The sequence below is a fragment of the Hippoglossus hippoglossus genome, chromosome 6 (genome assembly GCF_009819705.1).
Source record: "Hippoglossus hippoglossus isolate fHipHip1 chromosome 6, fHipHip1.pri, whole genome shotgun sequence".
Lineage (NCBI taxonomy): Eukaryota > Metazoa > Chordata > Actinopteri > Pleuronectiformes > Pleuronectidae > Hippoglossus > Hippoglossus hippoglossus.
The window spans coordinates 1384348-1411087 of NC_047156.1; the positions used below are offsets into that span (position 1 = coordinate 1384348).

At 46.9% G+C, this 26740-nt stretch overlaps 1 protein-coding gene across 1 annotated transcript; it reads right to left on the reverse strand.

The window, feature by feature from the left end:
* Nucleotides 1-67: 67 nt before the first annotated feature.
* cmip (c-Maf inducing protein) lies at nt 68-26740 on the reverse strand. The gene is given in 22 exon segments (XM_034589266.1): nt 68-3301; nt 3564-3634; nt 3718-3823; nt 3918-4027; nt 4030-4063; nt 4177-4224; nt 4765-4905; nt 4995-5111; nt 5310-5417; nt 5631-5679; nt 5767-5793; nt 7411-7476; nt 8109-8540; nt 10361-10465; nt 10578-10681; nt 11008-11088; nt 11171-11233; nt 11569-11610; nt 11840-12001; nt 12612-12662; nt 14284-14409; nt 26396-26740. Coding segments are annotated over 22 exon segments (2328 nt in total). The 5' UTR covers nt 26627-26740; the 3' UTR covers nt 68-3247.

Below are 26740 nucleotides of genomic sequence, written 5' to 3' on the forward strand. Positions count from 1 at the left end.
TCAGACTTTAAAAAACATCAGGTACAAAACAGGACTGATTGAAAGCTCCACTGAACTGTCACCTTCCCCGTGTTTTACAACAACTTTATTTAAAAAAAAGACAATGGCCATTCAGCACGTTACACTCTGATATGATTATCTGGCAGGATTCAAACTTCTTGCATTTTTATTAATACGAAAACGCTCAAGCTCAATTCTGAAATCTCAGCGAGAGGCAGCTTCAGTCAAAAAGTACCAGTATTGGTATTGGCTTTTTAGAAAATCTACATCGATCAAACCTCGACTTCCTGGAGCCTCGTGGGCAGATCCTGGCAACGACCAATCAGAAAACAGTTTGATGGCGTCTCTCCATTTCAGTCCTGAACCTCAGTGAGATAGTGATCAGACCCTTTATTATAGTTCAAACCTTTTATAAAACAAAATGACAAAATAAAAATACCAGATGATGCAACATGTACATGCGAAAATAAAAACTAAACAACAAAAACACAGGAAACAAATGTTTGATTAAAGTCATCGAATCAAAGACGTCAGAAACTTAAAAGATATTATGCATTGAAAACAGATTTTTTTTTTGAGATTACAGTGCACTTTGTGTGAAAATAACCAAAACAACAACCACACACATGAAGATGAAGGCAACAGCAGCCTGCCGACGGAGGGAGGCCGGGAAACAGAGAGACGGGATAAAGGATTCAAACCTGGTTGAACCACAGGAGAGGAGGAGACGACTATATACACTCGTATATACATCATACAGGATATGAAGAGAGGTCCAGAGGTTCGACCCAAACATGGCCGCCGCACGCAGACCGAACAGAAAATTGTCATGGCACTCAATAAATAGGAAACAAAAGCATGTCCTCATCATGGACGGCATCCTGTCCTCAACCAACGTCTGGAGCATGTGCAGGTCGACGCAAATAAATTAAATGGATGGACGCAGTCGGAGCGACTGAACGAAGACGACTCGTCGCGTGTGTTTTACAACACGGAACAAATCAGCCCGGAGGGGGAGGAGCCTGTGACGCAGGTTCGGTTACCACACCAAACAGGCGGCGTCACAGGGAATGTGTTTGGGCGGTTCGACCGAAAGTTTCCATCTTTTTCTTTTTTTTAATCTTTGTCCCTGATTGTGACAGAACATGTAAAATCATTTCGTTTCTTCCTCTGATGAGAATTATCGATGCACACGGACTAAAAAAAAAGTCACCGATCGAACACGGTGTCAAATTCTTACAGCAGAACAATTTAAAACAGGAGGGCGACAAAAGATAAGAAAGACGACCACTAGGGGCGCTGTGGCGACCTCAGCGGAGCGGGGCGGGCGGGGGGGGTCTGTAAATAAAGATGGACGACATGAGCGCTCCCTTAAAGTGAAGCCAAAACACTTTGATCGCCCCCTGGTGGCTGGCTGCCGTATAGGTCACAAAGCCAAAGGATGCGAATTAGCTGCTAGCTAACTCTGGTGCAATTGCTTTTAATCATACAATAACAAAACAAATAACAAAACAACGCCTCCTCCATGTTAGCAGACGGGACGTCAACCACACGAAAGGTCAAAATATATATATATAATAAATGAAGTATGGTTCTTAACACACTGAAGCTTCTGATACGTTTGGTTTTAATTAGTTATTTGAATATAAAAAAAACGGGCTGAGATGTCATGTGACAGCTGAGACTGACTCCTGATTAGTGGGCGGGACCTCGATACCACGGCTCCAAATCATCGACGCAAGATGGCAGCGTTGGTATTTTGGCTTCATTTCTGGATAGTGGGAGGAAGCGGAGACGCGTCGTCCATCTTTGTTCACAGTCTACGGTCTCTCCACGTGCAGGTTACGACAGGTTCCACTCAGATCGGTCAGAACTAAAACCGCGCTCACGTTGGCCGGATGAAGCAAGTGCACAAAACACAAATCTAAACTGGATGAAGATGTTTGGCAAGTGTCCTGTCTTCATTTCAAAAAAAACCGTCTGTACAAAAGAGAAAGAAAAGCAGAGGATATGAAAATATACAACTCTCAGCTGGTGATGGGCCCGTGTTCGAGTCCGACGCACACGTCAGCGGTACCACCGACGGAGCAGAGAGATCCGCGTACGGGCGCCCTCTCTCGCTTCTCGTGTTATATGATGCAAAACAACAGGGCGTGTGGTCTTCAGGAGTCAGGACGAACCCAGGAGAGACAGAATCAAGGAGGTTTGAAAGACACAACTCATCAGGCAGTCCCAGACCACCCAGCTACTGCTACAACAATGGTCCTATTAAATAGCAATGGGAGATCGTCAGTATTTACACTGAAAACAAACGGAAAGGGAACATCGCTGTTTCACTTTCCTCCAGAAACGTTTCTGAAATGTCAGCGCTGGGGTTTGTCTTCATGTTTATATAGAAACACACAATATATGAAAGCACAGATGTCTGGAAAAATATGTTCATTCAAGTTGATAAAAACTTTTTTTTCTGTTTTCTTTTTTCCTTATCGTGTGTGAATGTGTTGTGTTCGAGGAATAGGCACAGTCTTGCAACTCTTCTTTTCTGGGAGGTAGCACCTTGTTTTCCCAATGAACGACTTGAAGAAAGCTGGAATCGGATTCGAAGAGCTGAAGCCGAAGAGGAGAGGAGCGAGGACTGAGGTGACGGTTCAACGCCGCGTCTGCTCGGGGAGCTACAGCACGCCGTGGGTGGGATGGGAGACCAACTGGAATGCGTCCTGCTGTATCCAGCCTTCACCACATGGGGGCAGGAGAGAGAGTGGAAGGCTGATGGCGGCGGGGTCGAGGTGGGAGTTGGGTAAAGGCAGAGAGAGAGAGGAGGGTCTCAAACAGCCACAGGACACTGGGTGCTGGCTCGTCCTCTGATCAGTTACAACAAGGTCCTCAGGACGTTGGGGACAGACGTTCGGGGAGCGATGAGGTCCATGAGGACTTTTCACTCAGAAAACAAAAAAGCAAGGCAGTTCCTTCCCAGTGATGGCGTCGCTACAGGGGGGGGGGGGGATGGAGTCCGAAGCTGACGAAGACTCCTCCTCTGGTGGTCAGAGGCGTTTCTGCTCACATGATCCTCACGCTGCGGTGATGGCTGGCGATGACGTCATCGCACAAAGTTTCATGTTATGTTTCTGAGCCTGTGTGTGTGTGTGTGTGTGTGTGTGTGTGTGTGTGTGTGTGTGTGTGTGTGTGTGTGTGTGTGTGTGTTCATGTGTGTGTGTTCATGTGTGTGTGTGTGTGTGAGCGTGGCTGATCACCAGGCCTCAGTGTACCGAACATCAACGTCTTTCAAGTTGGGCAGTTTGGCCTGAAGACACAGAAACAGAAACAGAAACTGCATCAACACAAAGAAACAAAACATCTAAACTGGGATTTATCTTTGTTACCGACTTAAAATCAACACTAAGATCATTTTTTAAACACAAATGTCCGACTCCCTTGTTCGGAGTCTCTCCTGCCTGCCCCCCCGAGCAGCAGATTTAAACTCTTATTGTCTTAAATGTAAACTACACAGATAATTCTCTTCAGTGAATAGAAAACCAGCCGCTGCACTCGTGTTGCTGTTTTACCTTGAGGTCCTCGTATGTGTCGGCTGTGAGTTTGGTGCTGTTCATGTTCAGGCTGCACAGGCTCTTCATGGCTGAAACACAAACACTCAGTTAATTACTGTTAACTGCTTTGAAAAGAATTAAAAAAAAGCAGATTCTCTGAGAGTCTTCTTACAGCTGAGAGCCAGCAGACCGGCATCGGTGACCGGAGTCTCACACAGGTTCAGCACCTGAAGACAGGCCAGATGCTCGGACAACAACCTCAACCCTGCGTCCCCGAACTGAAGGAGAGACAAGAAGAACAAGGTCACTGTGCGTCTGTGGGATCACGGGTCAGTAGTGTTGTTGTGTTGTGTTGTGTGTGTGTGTGTGTACCTGTGTGGACCAGAGGTTGAGCTGTTTGAGTGAAGGCAGCTTGATGAGCTGCTCGGCACAGGCACTGGTGACGTTGGTGAAGGCCAAGCTCAGGTTCTCCAAATTCCCAAGGAACCTGAACTCAACAGACGGGCCAGGTCGGCATCCTGTGGTGCGTCAAAATAAACATTCAGCGTTGTTGTTGTGTCTCTGACGCAGTGTCTGATAAGTGAGAAGGTTAAAGGTCGTGTTGTGTGAGGCAGCGAGGGCCTCGTCTCACCGTGGACTTGGACGGCAGCGTCAGGCGGGTGGGGCCTCCTTTCCTTTGCTGAGGAGAACACACACAAAAAGAGTCTGAGCCGAAGGCCTCGCAGGAACATTGTGGGACAGTAGGTGGCGTGTGTGAGCAGCTGCGGACAGGCTGAGCTCAGGAAGTGACACGAGAGCTCGCACAAATAAAACACCTCGATTTTGATTTGATAAAATAATTCAAACATGAATCTCTCACTGTGAGACAGGATGATGAAAGAGGAACAGACAATTCATTTTATTTAAATCATGGTATATTGAAGTTATACTAAGGTCAAGTTAAGGTGAGGGGTTAGTTTAGGTTAAGGGTTCCAGTTAAGATATGGGTAATATTAAGTTTTGTTTAAGGTAAAGATCAGGTTATGGTTAAGGTAAGGGTTAGGAGGGGTTTAATGAAGGTTAGATTAGGTTTAAATTAAAGTAAGGATTAGGGTTAAAATGTCTGACATGACTATGTGTGTGTGTGTGTTTACGTGTGTGTGTGTGTGTGTGTGTGTGTGTGTGTGTGTGTGTGTGTGTGTGTGTGTGTGTGCGTGTGTGTGTGTGTGTGTGTAGTTACCAGCTCCTTCAGCTCTCTCTGGCGGTCACAGAGCTGCTCGTACATGCGGAGGCCGACCTGCGTGCTCTCCAGGGTGGAGATGATCTGTAGCTGCGTGTCTTTGTTGTCGATGATGTTGTACTCCAGCATCAGACACAGGATCTGAACACACACACACACACACACTTTGTTAAAGAACGTGACAAAGGAACCCTGGAGGACGTCAAACAAAAACCCAGACGTGGACGGACCTCCACCATGGTCTGGTTTCCTCTCAGGGCCAGCAGCATGCAGGGACCCAGCTTGTTCTCAGCCAGAGACAAGAGGAACTTCTTGGTCTTGTAGCAGGAGCCCATCAAGATATGAACCTGACGGACCAATCACAAGCAGACGCTAGTTAGAACATAGCTCAGGTTAACAGTGTGTGTGTGTGTGTGTGTGTGTGTGTGTGTGTGTGTGTGTGTGTGTGTGTGTGTGTGTGTGTGTGTGTGTGTGTGTGTGTGTGTGTGTGTGTGTGTGTGTGTGTGTGTGTGTGTGTGTGTGTGTGTGTGTGTGTGTGCACTCACCATACTGGCAAACAGCTCCCCATCGTCATCACAGGCCACGCCTCCTGGACTGTAGAGCTGGAACCAGCCATCTTTACCTGAACGCACACTCAGCAGACAGGAGTGAACCTGGAACACACACAAGTCAGACGTGTGTGAAGCTCTGAAGCCTCAGTTTGACATGATGTCCAGCGCCATCTTGTTTCTTTAAACCAGAAGTGAGTGTGGGGGGGGGATCATAACTTACTAAATGAACATCAGCTGTTTGAAGAAGACGCGAAACTAGAGACTGAGAGTAACTCACACTAACACACACTAACACACACACACACACACACTCACCTCCTGCCTCGGGTCCTCTGCAAACCTCTGAATGACGTATTTCAGTTCCCTGTTAAAACACAGAGACACAAACGTCAGGTTGTTTTCAAACCTGGAAAAGTCTGAAGAGCAGTTTTGTGACGTCTGAGCTACTTACTTTGTGAATTTGGCGTGAGCGAGGGCCCTGAGAGAGAGAGAGGGAGAGAGAGAGAGAGGGAGAGAGAGAGAGAGAGAGAGAGAGAGAGAGAGAGAGAGAGAGAGAGAGAGAGACAAGAGAGGACAAAGAGACGAGAGGACAAAGAGACGAGAGAGATATTAGAGCCTGAAACATTCGGAGCAGTGAAACCTAATCAAAGAAAACGTTTCTCTCTGGAATCGTTCATTTGATGTTTCAGTTAAAACATTAAAGATTTGACGTGTTTCAGTGGAAACAGTCGCTCGGAGCTTGTTATGACATTTTCAACACAAACACGACAAGTGCACGTGAACTGTTGTTACTTCAGAGGTTTAACGATCCCTGTGGGAAAATCCGTAGAGTTAGATGTTAATTAAATGACACTAGTTTTTATATCAACTTGTTCCAACACTTGATGGAGTTTATGTGTCAAGTGTTTGAGAAAAACTAATAAATCAGAATGGAAGCTGCGTGTGTAGTTCCTCATTTTGTACATGTTATATACACACACACACACACACACACACACACACACACACACACACACACACACACACACACACACACACACACACACACACACACACACACACACACACACACACACATTTGTTTTACATGTACTTTGTGAACTACACTCATTCAATGTCAGACCTATTAATCAGGTTCTTTTAAAAAAATTAAATAAACATTTAATCAATTAAAGAAATAGTTTGACAATTTAAAAATATGTGTCTTTGTCTCGTCAGGAGTTTCTTCAGTTTGTTTAGTGAGTTAAGAGACGTTGAGAAAAAAATCCGACATGTGAAACCGTCGGATTTTCACAGTTCCGTTTTTTGTTCAGATCAAACAAGCTGGAGTTCTACGTGTTCGAGTTCTGCTTGTGTGTGATGTGACTCGTCTCATTCTCAGCGACTGTTGTTGCTTTTCCTAATGACGCCCGAAGCCATCGACCAGGCAACACCGGCGCAGGTGAGGAACAGGTGAGTCCCAGCGTCGGTCAAAACAAGCCGCGCACCAGTCAGAGCTAATGACGCTCTGGATTGGCCCGGCCAGTCACAAATAAGGCTCGGGGCTGCTTACAGCCAATTACAGCGAGCTCTCTGGGGACAGGAATGCCGCCGGCGCTGCAGCTCACGACCCCCGGGAGCCGCGGTGAGGTGCCTCACCTACGTCAGCCGTCCGCCCCATTAGGACCCACTTAGAAACATGTTCATGTCCCCAGAGACGGGGAAGAGACAGACGGCACAGAGGTGCACGGGGATGAAATACTGAAAAACTACATTTACAGTTTCAACAGCGACGACCTGCACTGAACCTCACTGCTGCCTGCGAAGAGAAGAAGTGCTGACTCCACGCAGGCTGTGCACAGACCACGAAACTAACGCACCTTCAACAGGAACATTCAGAGACCGACGAGGCCTCAGCAGCATTGATCAAGGACGATTTAACGTGAGGTCAAAAGTCCTTCATCACTTAGAAGCCCCTGGATATTTTTACATTGAAATATATTCACAATGCCAACTTAGCATTCCAAACATTGTTTATCAGCCCAAAGCAAACCAATATGAAAGTGATGAGTTGAGTGGATTCATGATCTGAACCGAGGTGTGAATGAGCACTCACTCTTTAGGGAAGGGGATGGGCTGCAGCAGACTGGCCAGAGCCGGTCTCCAGTCGTCGTAGTCTGACCTGACGGACACAGAGAGAAAGAGTCATTGTGAGGACGAACAGACGAGGGCGGAGCCTGCATATCACAAAAAGACAAGAGGAGCAGATGCAACATGATCCGAGCCGAGATGACGCAAACCTGCAGCGTCGCATCAACGGGAGCTGCAGCGGCGTCGCGTTACTGGTGAGTAACACGAGCTACAAAAGCACAGACACTATCGCTTTTTAGGCCGTCCTGACACACACAGACACACACACAGACACACAAACACACAATAAAAACTTATATGACACACTAAAGTAAAGAAACTGAAAAAACAGAAGGTTTCCTTTAAACTGCAAAAATAAACATCTTTAAATTGAACGTCTCAGTTGACTCAGAGTCAACGCCCCGTTTCAAAGAAGAGTCTGTTCACACCGTCCCTGTGCGTGTTTACGGCTGTTTTAACGATACAGTGACGTTCTGCAGGCTCCAGGATCGAAGCAGTTATAGGTTTGACAGCGACGGACCAATCAGAGGAAACAGACTCTCATCTGTTACGTCAGGCTAATGTTTCAGTTTTCTTCTTTACGACAATCTGTACAAAAATGTTTTACCCAAATGTAAAACGTGTGCGTGATGTGTAAGCGCTCGGCTCTGGGTGTGAACTCACAGCATCTTGAGGATGAGCGCGAAGCAGCCCAGCACGCGGTCGGCCTGCGCCGGCAGCTGGATGGACAGCGTGTTGACGGCCGGGCTGACCAGCAGACAGTCGATGAGGTTGGGCTCGCTGTCGCCCCCTGATGGCCCTCCCTTCCGCCTGGCGTTGGTCGAGTTGTTGTTCCGCTCCAGCTCCACCAGGATCTCGCTAGAGTTGACGACGGAGGGCGGAGGGGAGAGGGGCAGGGAGGGTGTCGGGGAGGTGATGGCGGGGGTGGGGGGAGGCGGCTGCGGAGGACTGGGGTTGGCGGACAGGGGGAGGATGGTGGCGGGAGGTGGTATCGCGGGCTCCGGGCGCAGCAGGCGAAGCGGCATCGGGGGCTTTCGGTCATTCTGTTGCTGGCAACCGTTCCTGATCTCCTTCAGGCTGGGGGAGTTGTCCCGACTGCAGGAGGAAACGAGGACACGTGATTGGACCAAACTCAACTCAAAGTACGACAGTTACCACAATTTCACTGTGACAGGAAAACTAAAAATAACAAAGAGAAGCCGAATGACAAAGTGGAAAGAAAAGAGGCGGGAGCCCGGAGAGACGGTCGCCACGGCAACGGTTCCTCTGTGAGCTGGAGTTTTGGAAAAATTATCTCAGAAGAATTTCTCCTCTCTGGAGTGAAAGTGACGCTAATGAGTGAAGATCATGTTTTTAATCTGCAGTCAACAAAAAGTCCCCGTGGAACAAATCATGAACTTTTAAATAGAAACCGGTGAAGTGAGGTCAAAACGGCTTCATCTCTGAAGAACAACACAACTCACAGCTGCTTTTCATTCTCAGTTATTAAATATGTTTTCATGGCCCAAATAATTCACCATAACAACAATATCACCAGGTTTGTAGTAAATAAATCACAATAATAAAATATAAATCTTTAACTTTGTTTGTTGTGCGTTTATTGGAATATGAATGTTTCTGGCAAATTAAATACACTAAACATATAATAATAATAAAGATTTAGACTGATCCAGAAAGTTACTGTATTTCAAACCCAAGGATTCATTCATTTAAAAGGTTTTTCAAAAAGGAGAAACATCAGGAATCATGAATATTAGAAACATTTCCTGGGAATTTTCTTGTGTATTAATTAAATGAATGTTATATATATTTCCCCGTGTTTTTGTATTTCACAGTCAGTGCATTGATTCTTCGTTTCTGATGGAACATAGTAAATTAGTTTAGGGCTGTAAATGACATAATCTGATCTGACGGTACAGAAATGATCTGATTTCCCGGCAGCGTCTGCAAATTGCTGTTTGCACTGTTTCCTTCGTATTAGTGCGACATGATGTGGGAAATTACTGATCATGTGTTTGTCTAATCAATGAAAAACAGAGAATGGACGAAGGCAAACAAGAGAGAGAGGACAACAGCTGAATAAACATGTATCACACAGAGCGGGACACGGCTAGAAACACACAGCGGCTTCACATGTCCTCAGCATGTGTGGCTACACGTGTTCAGGTCTTTGTTCTCAGACCTCTGGTGCAACTCGTTTATGTCTTAAACTACTTAAAAGGTCAAACTGGACAAATCACAGCAAATATCAGCAACATGAAAGATGATAAGAACCACCTTAAATTACAGAAACATTTGTTTGACGTGTACTTTGATCCATGTCCCGTCTGCTAACATGGAGGAGGTCTATACTGTATATATGACCTATTGTGCAGCCAGCCACCAGGGGGAGCCAGGCTCTTTGGCTCCAGTTTTGGGAGCCATCATGTGGTCCATGTTTATTCAGTAAATAATAATAATAATAAATAATCTGTAGATACAGCTCATAATCACACAGCTTTGTTTTTCCTATCACGATTCATTCACTCACTTTTTTGGCATTTAAGGGTTCAGTGTTTTGCTTAAGGACACTTCAGCATGTGGACTGGAGGAGCCAGGAATCGAACCACCGACCCTCTGGTCAGTGGATCGCCTCCTGAGCAACAGTCGCCCATAAAAAACAGCTTTTACTCACATTTCACTCTTCAGCTTTTTGTCCAGAGTGTGAACGCACTGAGAGAACGTTTGTGTTTGTGAGAGAGAGTGAGTGTGTGTGTGTGTGTGTGTGAGTGAGAGAGAACGTGTGTGTGTGTATATGTGTGTGAGAGAGAGAGAGAGTGTGTGTGTATATGTGTGTGAGAGAGAGAACGTGTGTGTGTGTATATGTGTGTGAGAGAGAGAGAGAGAGAGTGTGTGTGTGAGTGTGTGAGTCTGACCTGTTGATGAACTCCTCATAACAGGAATAGATGGCGGCGAGGCACACAGCCACCAGGTTTGGCAGAACACGTGGGTGAGGGCACTGCCCCGTTGGCCCGTGCATGCTACAAGACACACACACACACACAGGTTATGGATACAGTTTGTGTGTAGAAGCTTCTTCTGGCTCGTGGATGTGAAACGTGAGTGACCACGCTGACGCTGGCGGTTTCTCACCTGTGGACGAACTTCTTGACGACCTCCATGCCAGCGTTCAGCTCATTGAGAGCCAGGATGTACTCCTGAGTGAAGAGACGCAGTCGAGGGCACTTCCCAAAATCCTGCACACAAACAAAACCACAGAGTTAAAAGATGAACAACAACAACTTTAATTTTTCCTCCAGAGAAAACCCTGATTGGTCTGGTCACCCTGTCCTGCGCTCTGATTGGCTGTAGTTGTCCTTGACTCTTGAAGATATGTAACCTGCTACAGCTGAGTCGGGGGAGGCGACGAGTCCATGAGCCTCTCAGATCAATTATTTGAGTTATTCGCACATGGCGATTGGTCGAATAAATAAAAGGAGCTTTTCTTTGCAAGTTCCACAATTTGTTGCCGAGCAGAAAATCTGCCTAAAACTCCTGTCGTCAGTCTTGTGGTCGTTCTCACCATGTTGTGTTTGAGGATTCTCTGGACCACCGGGGTGAACACTTCGATCACCACCATGGAGCGCGGCCGCTCCCGACAGTGCTGCAACACAGAGGAGCCACGTCAACGAGAGGAACCCTCAAAGAACCGTGACACTCAAACGATGAGAGGATCATGATCTCACCTTACAGAAGAACTCGCACAGGTCAGGAGGTGGATGGTTGTTTTCCAGAAGAGGAGCGATGGCCTGAACACACACACAGACACACACACAGACACACACACACAGATGAATATCTCTTATTTACTCAGGCAGGAAGCCGTCACTGCAGATCTGAGCTCTCAGGTGCACGAGTCTTTTAAAAACAGGTGAACTACACATCACAGCTTCTGATTCTGTCGTACGAGCTTCGACTCCCACAAACACAACCAGGTAAATACAGGAGAGGAACAAGGAGAATCTAAACACGGCTTTCAGTTCGAAGATCTGAACAACTCGACTCTCGGACTCCAGAGAGTTAATCATTAACCTCAGCCTGACATCAGAAATCCATTTATTGTAACAGTGAACTTCACACTCACCACGATGATGTTCTCATGATCCTGAGTGCTGAGATTAGAGTTCTGTGGAGGAAGAAGAGCAGCTTTTCAATCTGTTCAGTTTTAGTTTCGTCAAACGTCTTTCTCTGCTTCAAACCTGCTGAAGATCTTAACTACAGACCAACAGGTACAGATGTCAGGGAGTAAAACATTGATATATTGGCTGATATGTATATTAAAATGTATATTATATGTGTCTCCATACTTCCTCTGGATTTAATCCAAGCGTGTGTGTGCGTGTGTGTGCACGTACCTCAGCCAGAAGGGTGGAGATGATGTGCAGCGGGGCCTGGTGGATGGACTCGTCCTGCAGCGGCGAGGTCAGAGCCATGTCCACCAGCGCTCTGATCTCCTTCAGCACCACGTCCCAGCGGCTCGGGTTGTTCAGGACCTTCCGGTACTTGTAGATCTTTTTCTGCAGGAGACACAGAGGTGAGGAACATCTGGAAGAACCTTCTCCAACCTGCACTCTTCAGAGAAACCAAGCGCTTTGGTATCGAACCTGTGGGTCTTCTTCTCTTACGCTGTTTTATTCAACATGATGCAGTGAAAACACATGAACAGGATAAGCAAAGTGCAAAGTACCAATCGTGACACATCCAACTATTCATATGAGCGGTGACAACTTTCATTGTTGCTCAAGAAACAATGTTGACTGTTTTCCACAGGAAGTAACTGAGCTTTGTTCAGCTCAGCAGCTTCGCTCAGATCGAGGTCTGATCCTCGAGGTCTGTTTGTGTAACATGTTCAAATACAGATGGAAACTACTAAATGGTTTTATATATATATTTGTATATTTTGTGCATTTGTTAATGTTTTTGTGTTTCATTGAATAAACAACAAATCTAAAATAAGTCTGATAATAAGGAGCAGTAAAGCTGAAATACAGTTATACAGTGTGTGTGTGTGTGTGTGTGTGTGTGTGTGTGTGTGTGTGTGTGTGTGTGTGTGTGTGTGTGTTGAAATGCTTTGATGGAGCTGATGAAACACTTAGATTAATAGTTAAAGACAAAGTGTAACCTTACCTTCCACTGCAGGGAGTGAAACCACTGGTCTCTTAAGTAGCTGTTTGCAGCCTGTGGCACACACACACAGACAGACACACACAGACAGACACACACAGACAGACACACACACGCACAAAGAAAACAAACAAAAAAAAACATTTGTCAAATGTGATCTCACATAAGTTAAAAGACATTTTACTTCCTGAAAGAGACAGGGTAAACACAATATGTTATATCAACTAATCCAACAGATGAACGGACACAAATAAAACCTCCTGTGTCTGAAAGGACTCATCGTTCACCTGGACTTCACTACAGAGAACTACAACGTGAGCTCATCAGAGAGAGAACAAAGAGGAAATTCCCCCCCCCCCCCCGTACAGACGTCATTGTCGCAGGATTATAACGAACAACAACGTCTGCCCACAGTAAATTCTAAATGTTTATTTTACACTTAGTATTAATACCAGAATGTAAAAATAACATGTAGAATGATCGTCTTAAAATGTAGAAATCAACGTGTTTGTCCCAGTTTGTTCTGTGACGCTCTGCTCGTATTAACATTTGTCCAAACGTCTGAACTCTGCAAACCAACAGAACCCTGGTTCAGTTTGATCCAGACCTCCTCTTCTGCTCCGAGGAACCTTTCACACCTGATGTTCAGGTTCAGACCGAACTGAAGAGTCTGAAGCTCTGACCCATACAAGGTGTGAACGTGTCCTAAGGTAGAAAGGGAGTTAAAGCCGTCAGACACCAGGCTCCTCTCCGTCAGACGCTGATCCCAGTTCAGAACAGACTCTCAAGGGTTTCAAACTTTCCTCTGTGATGAAGTGTGGGTGATGGTTCAGGTGAAGATCGGCCGGTCCGAGAGATTCAATGTTTAAATAATTGCTCTAAAAGGAAACACCTGGGCAGCATGAAGCACACGTCGCTCACATGTTCCAGTGTTTTTGGAAGAATTTTCCCGAACTGGCAACGATAACCAGCGACCGGCTGCTGAAGCCAAAACCAGGATGATGTTCAGATGAGGATTTCAGTTTTTTACGATGTTAATCCCTAAACCTCAGACATCTTCTGTTCTCTGTTACACTTTAATCATCTTCTAATTTTCGATGTTCTTTCCATCGCTGGGAAGCAGCAGCAGGTTCTCCTCCCAGCTCGAGCAGGAGCCCTGACCGACGGGGGCTCGTGGAAACGAAGCTTTTCCTTCTCCGCACAAAGTGAACCTGCCGGCAGCTCTGCAGACATCTGGCAGCAGGTGAGAGCAAACACAACGGTGGAGGTGGGTTCACAACCCACAACACCCTGAAGGGGCTGTGAATCAGAGGTAAATGAGCTGGAGGGCCACAGGACCAACTGTGAACGGCCCCGGTTAATGTGGAGGTTATTTCCCCAGGACTTCAGAGCAGTTCACTGGTTCAGGATCTGGTTCTGTCCTAAACCGGCTCAGTTCACTGGTCTGTGCTCTACCTTGTCCTCAGACATCTGTTTACACACGTGTGAATGTGAGGATTTGTCAACAGACTCACAATCACTCACCAACGCAAACCAAATAATCTGAGCCTGAATGGAAACAGTTGTTTTCAGAACGTGTTCAGGTAGAAGCAGTTTGTATTTAAACTCCTGTTAATCCAGATCTGTCCAACGATGTTCATGCAAACACACGTTACAGTGACGAGCGGCGTGTTACCTGCAGCAGGACGGTGCCTCCGGGGAAGCTGAGCTGGACGCAGTACTTTGGAGCGTTGTCCCACGAGAGCAGCTGCAGGTCCTCGATGGAGCTGTAGGACAGGGACGTCTCCATGTAACCGGTGGGCTGAGGGAGAGGAGAGAGTCAGTCTCACATGCACAGTACACACTGTGTGTTTAAACAGAGCCCCGGGATAAAAAGCCATTTATTTTTACTGGCAGTCGGCTGGACGGACAAAAAGAAATATCACCTGGGCTGGGCTGCCCTGAGTAAACACACGGCCAAACAAACCGGCTGCTGCTGCTGCTGCTGCTGCGTGGAACGCACACGGCACGACACTCGTCTTTATCAGCTGTGGTGACATTTGATATTGTTCCAAGTGAACAGTCACTGAACGCTGAGACAAAGTGGAAAATCAATTTGGCAAAGGCCATTAATCACACAATTACACAAAACATCACCTAGAGAGACATTGTTCCTGTGGCTGTGAGTCAACACGCACACACACACACACACACACACACACACACACACACACACACACACACACGCACTGGGATCACAGCCCTCACCATTGTGAGAGCTGGGATCACAGATGCAACAGTAACAGGCCACAACCTGTTTGCTCGTCTCTGAGCGATTACAGAAACGCTGACAAATTACCACAAGTTTCCGGAGTCAGGAACAGAAGAGTCTTTAGAGAGAAACAGGGGGGGGGGGGGGGGGGGGGGGGGAGGTGAAAAAAAAAGGGAAAGAATATAAACAGATAAAAATAACGAAGCCGAGCGAAAGCCACAAGGAAACCGAGTTTGTATATCTTCTAACCCCGAGAGGAGTTTGACGAGAGATGTTGAATGCCACAGTGTCTATAATAAGACGCGTGTGTGTCAGAACAGCAGAAAATGGCAGTAAACTGAATCAGCGGTTGATTTTCCCAGTAATCAGCGTCACTGGATGACTTGGTATCAGTAACCGCTGATGAGAGACTCGCTCTGCAGACGTCATCGGCAGCGGCTGAGCCCCGGTTTACTTTTGGTTTTCATATAGAAAACTCAGTCAGTCTCTGGCTGATGTTTTTTGTAACAGGAAGAAGGTCTCTCAGCGTTGGTGTGAAGGAACAGAGCTCGGCCTGGATGTGGCCGTCACCACACGAGTGTGGTTACACAGCTCGAACAAAAGAAAAGGGCTTGTTCTGACAGATGTTCACACGTTGCAGAGGAACTACGGATTTCTTTTGTGTGATTCTCTACTTTCAGGTTAGATTCAGGTTCCATCCGCACAACTGCATTTTAGTTTGAAAATGCCAGAGGGGGGGAGATTAAGTTATTAATCTAACACAGCGTTGAAGGCCCTAATATGAACTTCAGCTGAACGTGAGAATCTGTTTGTTCTTGGAAAGACTTTGAACGTGAGAGTCTTCCTCCGGTGGAGGATCCTGGTAGTCCATCACCTGTGTGTGTCCATCACCTGTGTGTGTCCATCACCTGTGTGTGTCCATCACGTGTGTGTGTCCATCACCTGCGTGTGTCCATCACCTGCGTGTGTCCATCACCTGCGTGTGTCCATCACGTGTGTGTGTCCATCACCTGTGTGTGTCCATCACCTGCGTGTGTCCATCACCTGTGTGTCCATCACCTGCGTGTGTCCATCACCTGCGTGTGTCCATCACGTGTGTGTGTCCATCACCTGCGTGTGTCCATCACCTGTGTGTGTCCATCACGTGTGTGTGTGTCCATCACCTGCGTGTGTCCATCACCTGTGTGTGTCCATCACGTGTGTGTGTGTCCATCACCTGCGTGTGTCCATCACCTGTGTGTGTCCATCACGCGTGTGTGTCCATCACCTGTGTGTGTCCGTCATGTGTGTGTGTGTGTGTGTGTGTGTGTGTGTGTGTGTGTGTGTGTGTGTGTGTGTGTGTGTGTGTGTCCCCATCACGCGTGTGTGTTCTGTTACGACTGAGTTGATGGGACACTGAGGTGTGTTGAGGTTCTATAGGCGTCACACTCTTCGGAGGAATCATCATAATAATTCATAATGAAGAATTTAAATAACTGACTGAACTTGTTTATACAAATGTACACACACAGCATATATACACCCGAATAATGACTGGTTAGAATATGAGGGACCAGGTGATAGTCAGTGTCAAAAACACACACAGGCCTCCACAGACTGTTCTGGTATCACTCCACGGCCTCCAGACAGATAAACAGACCGTCTCTCACACACACACACACACACACACACACACACAGACACACACGCTCCTCTCAACACAAACACACAAGTACTGTAACATGGAAACAGCGGCGGCGTGGTTCTGCAGCGGAGTCGAGCAGACAGGTGCTTCTCCTCTCTCTCTCTCTCTCTCTCTCTCTCTCTCTCTCTCTCTCTCTACAGAGCAAACAGGCAGCTCGCCCTGCTGCCCCCCCGTTGAAGAACAAACAGGCTATTCCTTTATTTACACCTCCCTCCGTGGCTGATAGAGCGAGCTGGCTTTTCTGTCTCACTCCCTCCTCGTGTGCGCGCGCGCGCGCGCACGCACGCACGCACGCACGCACGCACACGCACACACACACACACACACACACACACACACACAATCCCTGTTGTGAAACTGCACATACTGTATTTTCATTATGGACAACATCCATGGCAAATATTGGTTCTGGGCGAGATGTCTCATTTCCTTGGCAGAGTAACATGAACCCCTGTCTCTGTTCATCTGTCTGACTGACTGTTTATCTGTCTGTTCCTCTGTCTGTCTGTGTCTCTGTTCATCTGTCTGTCTGACTGACTGTTTATCTGTCTGTTCCTCTGTCTGTCTGTGTCTCTGTTCATCTGTCTGTTCCTCTGTCTGTCTGTGTCTCTGTTCATCTGTCTGTGTGTCTGTGCTGCCGAATTGTGTTTTTTCTTTTGCTCGATTTGAACGCCTGCACCACGAGTACGAGACAAACGGACAAACCCAGAGCGAGGTGTGGGAGCGGGTGCTGAGGACGGAGAGGGACGGCGTTGTGTTTTTGAACGGGCGGAGACAAAGCAGAGCGCAGACAAACAGAAGGAAGTTCAATTTTCTGATAACCAGCCGAGGGTTACCATAGATACTCCGTCCTGCACAAGAGCGTACAGTGATTGTCTCCCTCCACCTTAATATGTCTCTCTCTCTCTCTCTCTGTCCCACTCTGTCTTTCCTTCTCTCCGTCTACTCGTCTCTGCTTTCTCTCTTTTCTTCCTCGGTCTGTTCTCTTTCATGGTGGAGGAGGCTGCGTCTCCTCTCGTCTGTTCTCCTCACTGCTGCGTTGCCATAGAAACAACAGGATGAAGATGTATGTTGTGTTTCATTTTTTTGTTCTTGTGGTTTGTTTCCAGGGAGAAGAAGACAAGAGCAACAACAGAAGGAAGAAGAAGAAGAAGAAGAAGAAGAAGAGACTTGACCTCTGCAGTGGTTTCATCACATCGATGCTTCTCAAATGAGTCTCTGCTCCGTGTCTCTGTTTGATTCCACTCTGCTAAACTTACAGCTGATTACAGCAAAGTGAATTATTTCAAGACACAAATTGGCGGCGGCTTGAGTTGAAAAAGTTTTGAATCGAGTGAAAACAACCTGATGCTGTGTCGTGACAGCCAATCAGCATCGAGATTCTCCCGACGCCACGAGACCACGGAACAGAGAACAAACTTATTGTCTGTGGGAGTTAAACAATCTCCTGTAATTCAGAGACGCAGAATAAGAAAAGCAGAAGGAGAAACATCAGGTTCTTGACCCTTAAGTTTCAACAATATGTCGATGATAATGGAAAATACATGAGTGAATTCATATGTACATATACACATGGTTGTTCTTTAGGGGATTAGTTATTAAATCATGGCCTAATAATCACAACAGGGTGAATTCTGGGTTATCTGGAACATTTCTTTGCAATTTTGACTTATGTAACCACATTCAAAACTCTAACACCCTGATATCAAAGTACTGTGAACACACAGACATTTAACTTAGGAGAACTAAAGGTTCTTCTCCTTCAGCTCTCAGGCGTGACTTTGTGTCGGCACGTACAAACGCTGAGTCACGTCAACAACGCTATCGCCTCCTGATACGTTGTGTTCACTGAGCTGCAGGAGGAGAAACACACCGACCGGCACCGAGTGGAGGACGACAGAGGGAGAGGTGAACGAGTTTTAAAGCAGACGCTCATCAGGTGTTTCGCTGCCGCTGCCGCCTTCAGTGCACTGAAAAGGTCAAGCAGCCATTTTAAAAGGTCAGCGTGCCGCATGCGAGAGGTGATGGATACGAAGTCTGTGGCAGAAGGAGGCGGAGCTACACAGCTCTCGTTATGTGCACGTGCAGGTCAACTCTTCTCGTGAAGGTTCGAAGGTACAAACGTTATTTCTGTTTCCAGTCGCTCCCTCGTTTATCTGTTCACGACTTCGGTCGGTCGCAGGTTTGTTTACCGAAGTCTTCGACCGGAACATATCAGAGGCGCCGCCGGTGACAGCCAATAGCCAGAGGTTATGTGTTTCCAGGTTGTCCGTCCCATCCAACACGATATCTCAGCAACGCCTCGAGGGAATTTACCTCAGATTTGATAAAAACATTCACTTGGACTCAAGGATGAACTACGTGTACTTTTGGGGGTCAAAGGTCAAGGTCTCTTTAACCCCTTGTGAACGTGACACCTCAGGAACCTGGAGGTGTTCCTGAGGTGTCACGTTCCCTCTAAATGGTGAATGGTCGGTATTTATAGAGCTTTTCTCGTTCCAATGACCACCGTGCTTTACAGTACTGTTCTACAGTCACACACATTCACACAGTGCATCTAGGTGCAGCACTTTCTTTATGAGGAGGGGCTCTTTGGGGTTCAGTGTGTTGCAGAAGGACACTTCAGCAGAAGGACACTTCAGCAGAAGGACTAGGGAAGATTGGAATTGCACTGCCAACCATCTGGTTAGAGGATGGCCGCTCTAACCCCTGAGACTGCTCACATCCTCTCAATCTCATGAGAGATTAAGTTTAGTTAAGTTGCTTCATCGTTGTGGAAATCTACAAATTACAAGTCACTCTCTTAAACTCTGGCTGTGACAAATGAATTAAAAGGCGTAAAACGAAAGAGACACTGCGAACATTGAATAAAGTTTAGTTTCACATTAAAAGAACGAGTGGTCACGAGGTCGGCTGAGTGCAAATGTCTTCCTGTTCCTGTCATCGGACAAACATCATCGTTTCACATCCTGTGTTCTCTCGGTTTCATATTTACAACAAACCGCATGACGCTGGTTCACGAACAAAAAGACATTCAGCAGTGACCCAGATTCACAGGGTGATCGAGGGGGTGCGAACGCTGCGTCGCCCCAGAGACCCTCATTGTGACGGAGCGATCTCACAAGGACAGAAACCTGTCGTATGCTGCGTTCGGGGACAAACTCGTGTGACGTCACTTCCCAGAACGAGAAGCTGCTCTACTTCTCCAAATGTTAGGGAACAAGGAAACTGCGGAGGAAGAAAAGCCAGCGCTGACCCGCAGAGAGCAGAGGATGAGCAGCGAGAGACGGATCCATGAGTCAGTTCAGAGGAACAGCTCCGACTCAAATTCAGACAGAAAGTAAAACTCCTGCAGAAAGACGAGTGATTCCAAAACTGTGGCATTGATCCGCTCCACATGTCAATAACACACACACACACACACACACACACACACACACACACACACACACACACAGAAGGTAACTGTGCATGTGGACAGTTTAATATTCAGTTTCCTGATCTCCGTCTGTTTCTGTCAGGACACGTTCGCTCTCATCTTTTCTCCCTGAGCCGTTCACTCTGGAGAATATAAATAAAACTGCTCGTAATGGAAAATAGTTTTTCTGGACTTTCTATGACGTCTTGTCGTCCACAACTATGATCACTGCTCCGGATGAAAAACAACAGTTTGAATTCAGCCTCTCGCTTTGTTCTTTCTCCTTCTGTGTTCAAGTCTTTGTAAGTAAAAGACTAAAACATGCACAGATTCGGCTCCATGAATAAAAACACTGGAAACTTAAACATATAATTTATACCTGTGTGTCGTTATAAGTTAAAACAGCCGAGAACAAATCACTAACGAGTTGAATGCAAAGAGGATTGTGGGAGAATAAGTTGTAAGAAAGGTGTGAAGACTCAAGTTTCACTGTGTGTGTGTGTGTGTGTGTGTGTTTGCAGGAGCACACAACTTGTCGTCACTTCGTTTCTCTTCCCTTTATTTTTGGATTGAAACAAAACCACCCGTTGGTTTCTCGGTTGCTTCCTCTTTAATCAGCTGATCTGGATTTATACTTCACATATTCACAGTCAAACCAAAACCTCCTCTCTAACTTTAACCTGAACCTACCCACGGCTCACATTCGGCCGAGTGTGGGCCGAGATTTGGACCAGAACCTGCGCCGCCTTCCGAGTGAGAAGGGGACGTATCCTCCTGATGTTGTGCAGCGTGTCTCTACACCAGTGGGTAATGATGGCACTATGGGAGAGTTGACTGTCGGGTGCCAGGTTCCTGGAGGTCTGGGTGAACCACGGTTCAGTTTGATCCAGACCTCCTCTTCTGGTCGGACTAAACTTTGGTGCGTTGGCCAGAGGAACCGTTCACACCTGATCTTTAGGTTAAGTTCTAACTTATCAGTTAACCAACAACCAACGATTTTAAATCTCACAAATTTTGCGTCCAACCTTCACAATGAATTGGACATTTCTTTGCTCATTAGACAAAAGACCTTCGCTGACAGAAAACTGGACCCAGATGATCACATGACGCAACAAACTAAAAGAGAATAAATAGTTGTGTCTCAGAAACAGCCGTCACCGCAGCTTCTTGCATAATCGTTTGACTTTTCCGACCTCCCCCGTGAGCCGGAGACACTGGAGCCGCCCTGATTGATTCCTACCGGGCTCCCGTCTCTCGCTGCCTTTAACGATCCGCTCGCGCTGCAACCAGACGCTTCTCATCTCAGGCCTTTTGTGAGCGAGACGCAACACAGGAAGTGCTTCAGCTGCACCGGCGCCCCTCTTACGAAAATGTGATGTGGGTTAGGTTCCTGACTACAGGCCTGACAGAGGGGGGATGAGAGAAAGTCACCACAACACACACACACACACACACACACACACACACACACACACACACACACACACACACACACACACACACACACACACACACACTAGAGGAGAAAGCTGCCTGCGTTCACGTATTAATCCCTTAAATGTAAGATGGGAACAAAGTGTTTTTTTCTGTACAACTTTCAATACAATACAAGACGAGACGAGACGGTGCATCGGAACGTTTCTTTGATTTAAACGAGGTTCATGTGAGTTTCGTTAGTCAAACTCATGAAACCCTTGGCAGCCGTGCTCGCTCTCACAAAGCTCTTTTCTCCAGAAGTCATGTGTTGGCGTGGGGACGCTGGAGACGCGGAGTCAACGCTCTTTGCCTCCTTGTGGGAAGTGAAGTCTCTTCTGTGTGAGAGCCGAGCGAAGGCATCAGCATTGTTCTCCTGCCCACAAAACGCTCGACAACAACGCCACTCAGGAAATGCACATTCATGCTTCGCCCTGAATACAAAACCCTCTTCCTCATATTTCAGCTTTTACAGGGTGAAGAATAAGAGCCGTCGTCGACAGACACGTGATCTCCGAGCTGGTGTCACACAAGTCCAGAGAGCGCCTGGATGAGAAACAAAGGAACCAGCAGAAGCTTCAGAATTTCTACCGCTGACGTCTCCGTTTCCTGCCGTAAATTCAAAGCAGACTGAAGTTCCCTGAAGGACGGCTCATGATCAACGACACAGTTCTTCTCGTACGTTGACTAAATGTGCGGCGCTGAAGGAATTCAGCTGCTGGTCGATCTCTGAGGCTTTTCACAGGATGATGTACGAGCCGTGTGCAGAGGTTAGAGCTACTCAGGAAGCTCAGCGACTTGAGCCAGAGACAGAATCTGGTGAGAAAAGTCTCTCGTCTGTTAATGTGGTCGACCACAGAGGCAATGAAGCGACAGGTTTACACTGAACATCAGGAAAAAGCTCTCACATCAAACAAATGATCCGTGTCATCTTTTAAAATTTAACCTTATTATAGAAACCACAGTTTTTAAAACGGCCACAAGTCACCAAATATATCTACAATATATTTTTTGTAGTATTGAGTACTGTAATTCACGTTATGTTTGAACTGTATTTAACTCTCCAGATTTACAGTTTTTTACTTTTGTTTCAGTGAAGTTTAACCGAACCGGATATTTTTCTCTCCGAAGTAAGAAAAACAAAGAATCAGACGAAAAGTGAGACGAGTGAGACGCAGCAAAAAAGAGGAGGAGCCAACAAAAGTTTACAGATTTACTTCTTTTAAATCTCAGGCCAAAGTTTGTGAAAAAGCAAACTCTACATTATCAGTGTTGGACAGACAACAACCGTGTTGTTAAAGTTCATGATCAGGGTCAGAGAACGAGAACATTTGGTTTCAGTGAGGAACCGAGATCAATGATGGAACAGAAAGAAATTACTTAATCAAATATTAATGTGCTACACTCCTGATGTCAGGTAAATCCCCATCGTCAGATTACGTGACAGGATACCGAGGATCAACATGTTGTAGGTTGATGGCTGTTGAGTCAGAGAATTCAAATTTATAATAGCAGCTAAAGAAGACTATAAAAAGATGTTTCCTTTAAACCTCAACCTTCTGCACACGGCAAATATAACAGCAGGTCGACGACAAAGAAAACATTCAGGGTTTCCCAGAGAGTAATAATAAATAAACTATAATACAAACCCTGTTCTATCGACCCCCTGAATCAGTCACAGTCACTATCTGCACCGTCTCAGTCTGAAGGTGGTGACGTTTTGCCGCGGGTCAGTTTTAGTTTGGTCAGAGCGAGTTGTATCGACGAGGGTCTGGGTCAATTCAGGTGAATTATCTGAACTTCATAAACCTCATGGATCCACTCCAGTACTTTCCTTCTCCTGAAGGATCCCACAGGGGATCCCAGGGGCATCCAGACCCTGAACAGGCCAAACTTGCTGTGGATCATTTCCACTAAATAAACGAGTTTGTGAGCGTGAAAAATAAGTTTGACTCAGACGAATCCACCAGATCTCTGCGAAGCGGCTGAAACACAACCAGCACAGACGGTGGCTTCTGTGCGAGGAGACGCAGAAACGAGCTTTCCCCGCTCCCCGCTCCCACAGAGACGGTATCCTGGCCGACGCTGACGGCTGCTGGCCGACGTTCAAAGGGCTTCTTACCACATCCACCATCAATACAGGATCCCTGAGGCTTCATCACCACATCTGTGAGCCGCGATCGGAGCAACACCAGATTCCACCCAACATTAAAACTAGTCTCTGGAAATGAGCTGAAAGTGTGAATCGGTAAAACACACACACAGACACACACACTGTACTGCCTCGAGTGTTCGCACAAACTCTACTATCACTCACACAATAACACACGTGTAAAAGGAAGGAGCCGACAAACCGTCTGCTCAGCATTACAAACTAAATTATATGAGAAAAGATCGTCTCCACGTTTCGTTTGATTGCAAACGATAAGAGTCCATCACAGGTTTCACGTTTATATTTTACTCGTTAAACCACCAACTTAAATTCAATCAGGCTCAGATTTCAGTCCACGATCATCACGCTGCCAACCTGAGGAATGTTCACACTACATCTTCATCATCATGAATCGTGTCTGTGACACTTTCTATTTTCATACCCTCAAATTACATTTATATAATTGTTATTTCTCAGTGTAAAAATAGGGAAGTTAACGACGTTATAATAATAGCGACTGTAGATTTATCCCGAGCCCATGGAGAAAATAAACTGAAATTACAAGAGAAGAAGAAGGAATATAAATTCAAAAGCCAAAGGAAGTAAAAATTTACGAGGCCATCACTCAGTAAACTTCCACCGAGGCCCGACGGTCCCTTTAAATTCAGATTACACAACCTCACAGATATCACTGCTCTGAAAAGGTTCTTTCCATCAGGAGCCATGAATTATTCTCTTTGAAAATCATTCTATCTCACAATGTTACAGAAAGAGTTAGAGAAGATCCTGGATGCAACATGTAATGAGTTCTTCTCTCAGCCGTAACTCTTCCTTCCACCAGGTTCATGTCTGTTCAGCTGCTCTTGTGTAATCCTGCTCAAGCAGTGAAATGTGGTTTAACTATTATTTGGTCCCCAGGAGGAAGATACCGTGATTAACTACATCATGATGAAACCTTCACCTCATCCTGTTTCATAGAACTGATTCATGATCAGCTTCCTTCATATCTCCAGCTGCTTTCAGACCTGAACTCTGAAGATCCTTTTCTCCAGAGAAGGTGAATGTGTGAATACAATATGACGCCGGTGTGGATGAAAACAACAACACTGATGTTTCCTCAGCAGAATATATACGTCATGTCCGGCCTCCTGCTGCTCTACAGGCTCCGCCCCTCGCCTGGATGTTCCCCACATGTTCCTGTTGGTGTGAACGAGTCGGACCCGACAACCTGCTGCTGCTGCTTCACAGGACAAACACCAACTGAGTTCATGTCATCAAACCTTGAAGAAGAGATTCAGTTTACTGCTGTTTTCTGCGTGTTGTCGTGCATCTGTGACGTCCACACCACAACAAGCTGAGCACGGAGACATGTGCCCGGACCATTCAGCCACATTATGAACTGACCCAGGTGTAAACCAGCAGGTGAACTGAGTTCAGGAGGTTTTATCCTTCACTACATCAGACGCGGCTCAGAGCAGCTGGCCTGTGATAGGCCGGCGTCCCAACAGCCTCCAACAAGGTGTGTTGATAAAACAATGGGGCTTCGCTTTGTGGGAAATGTCAGAAGTGTTGATGATAACAGAAGAGGAAATAAAGGCTTTTATGATTTCACTATTATCCTGCTGAATTACTGACCCTTACAGTTGGCTACCACAGACGTGTTTCCTGTCGCGGTCCAGAACTCGCTGGTGCAAGTAAAGTGTAGGAAACAATGATGATGGTCTGTTAAAGCTGCTACTTGCAAGAGGATTCTGTCCTGGAGGTGGCGCTAGCTCGCAGAGAGTTTCAACCTCATAACACCGAGGGTAACACGTCACTTCCTGTCTCTGGCTGCCCCCCCCCCTCTCACCTGAAGAATGAGGATCATCTGTTGCTGTTGTGAACGAGTCTGTGCAGAAAACCTGCTGCTGAGTTGTTCAGCTGTGAAACGTAAACTCTGCAGACTTCAGTGTTGATTCAACAACAGAGTTTGGTGTTTTCTAATTTGTCAGAATTCCTGTGACTGTTGTCAATGCTGCGACAACTCCAACACCATGTGATCGACATAATGAGACTAAAGTCAGAGAACTGTATTAATCTGGTTATTTATTCTGAGTATTAATCTGGTTAAGTTAGTTAGAAGATGCTGTTTCCACGGCAGCGCCTCACTCTAATCATTGATCTCCATGTAAACACAGATCACATGACCCAGCAGAGGAAACTTCCTCACACCAAATCTGAACTGTACCGACGTGAGAAGGATTCAACACTGAAGCTCATCATCATCCTTTCTTCTCCACCTTCCTGTTGGATCACAGGCACCAGGCTGTTCTGGGGGGGGGGTGGAGGCTGGACACAGCTTCATGTCTGAGGGGTTCAGATCCCACTTACAAGAGCAAACAACCAACAGCGTCCAGCAGCGACCCAGCAGACACACACGCTCCAGGGGCCTCCTCTCCAAGGGACCTTGTGCGTCCTCTGCGCCCCAGGGACAGAAGCAGGAGGCGGCGGGTCACAGAGAGATGAGTTGCACAAGGAGGAGGAGGAGGATGTGTGTGTGTGTGTGTGTGTGTGTGGGGGGGGGGGGGGGGGGGGGGGGTGTCGCGGGCCACAGAGCCACAGAGAAGCCGACACTATCAGCGGAAAGGGCCGTGAGAGCGCTGACACGCGGCCTTCTTGTAAACTGCGTCAACAAGAGACTGTGCGTAATCTCGGTGCGCGTCTGCTGCGTCCAGACAAGAAAAGACAAACACTGAGGCTGCCTGAGGAATGTGAAGCGCACACACATACACACACACACACACACACACACACGCGCACTGGGACTCACCGTGGCCGAGGTCAGGCCGCTGTCTGTGAGCGTGAGGTGATGCGGCTCCCACCTCCGCAGGAACTTGGAGGTGAGGATCTTGCTGAGGAAGGTGCGGGGGTGCTTGACCACGCACACCTGGATGTCCCCCTCGTGCAGCAGCTTGTATCGCATCCCGCTGCTGCTGCAGTGGTGCAGGCTCCTCTTGCACGGCCCCGCGCCCGGCTTGGTGTTGTTGTTGCCCTCCGACATCTCCCCCAGCAGCGGCTTGTTCTCCTCGCACTGATAGAACTGGTTGTTGTGCAGCTCGTTTCCTCCTCCACCTCCTCCACCACCACCTCCTACTCCTCCACCACCTCCTACTCC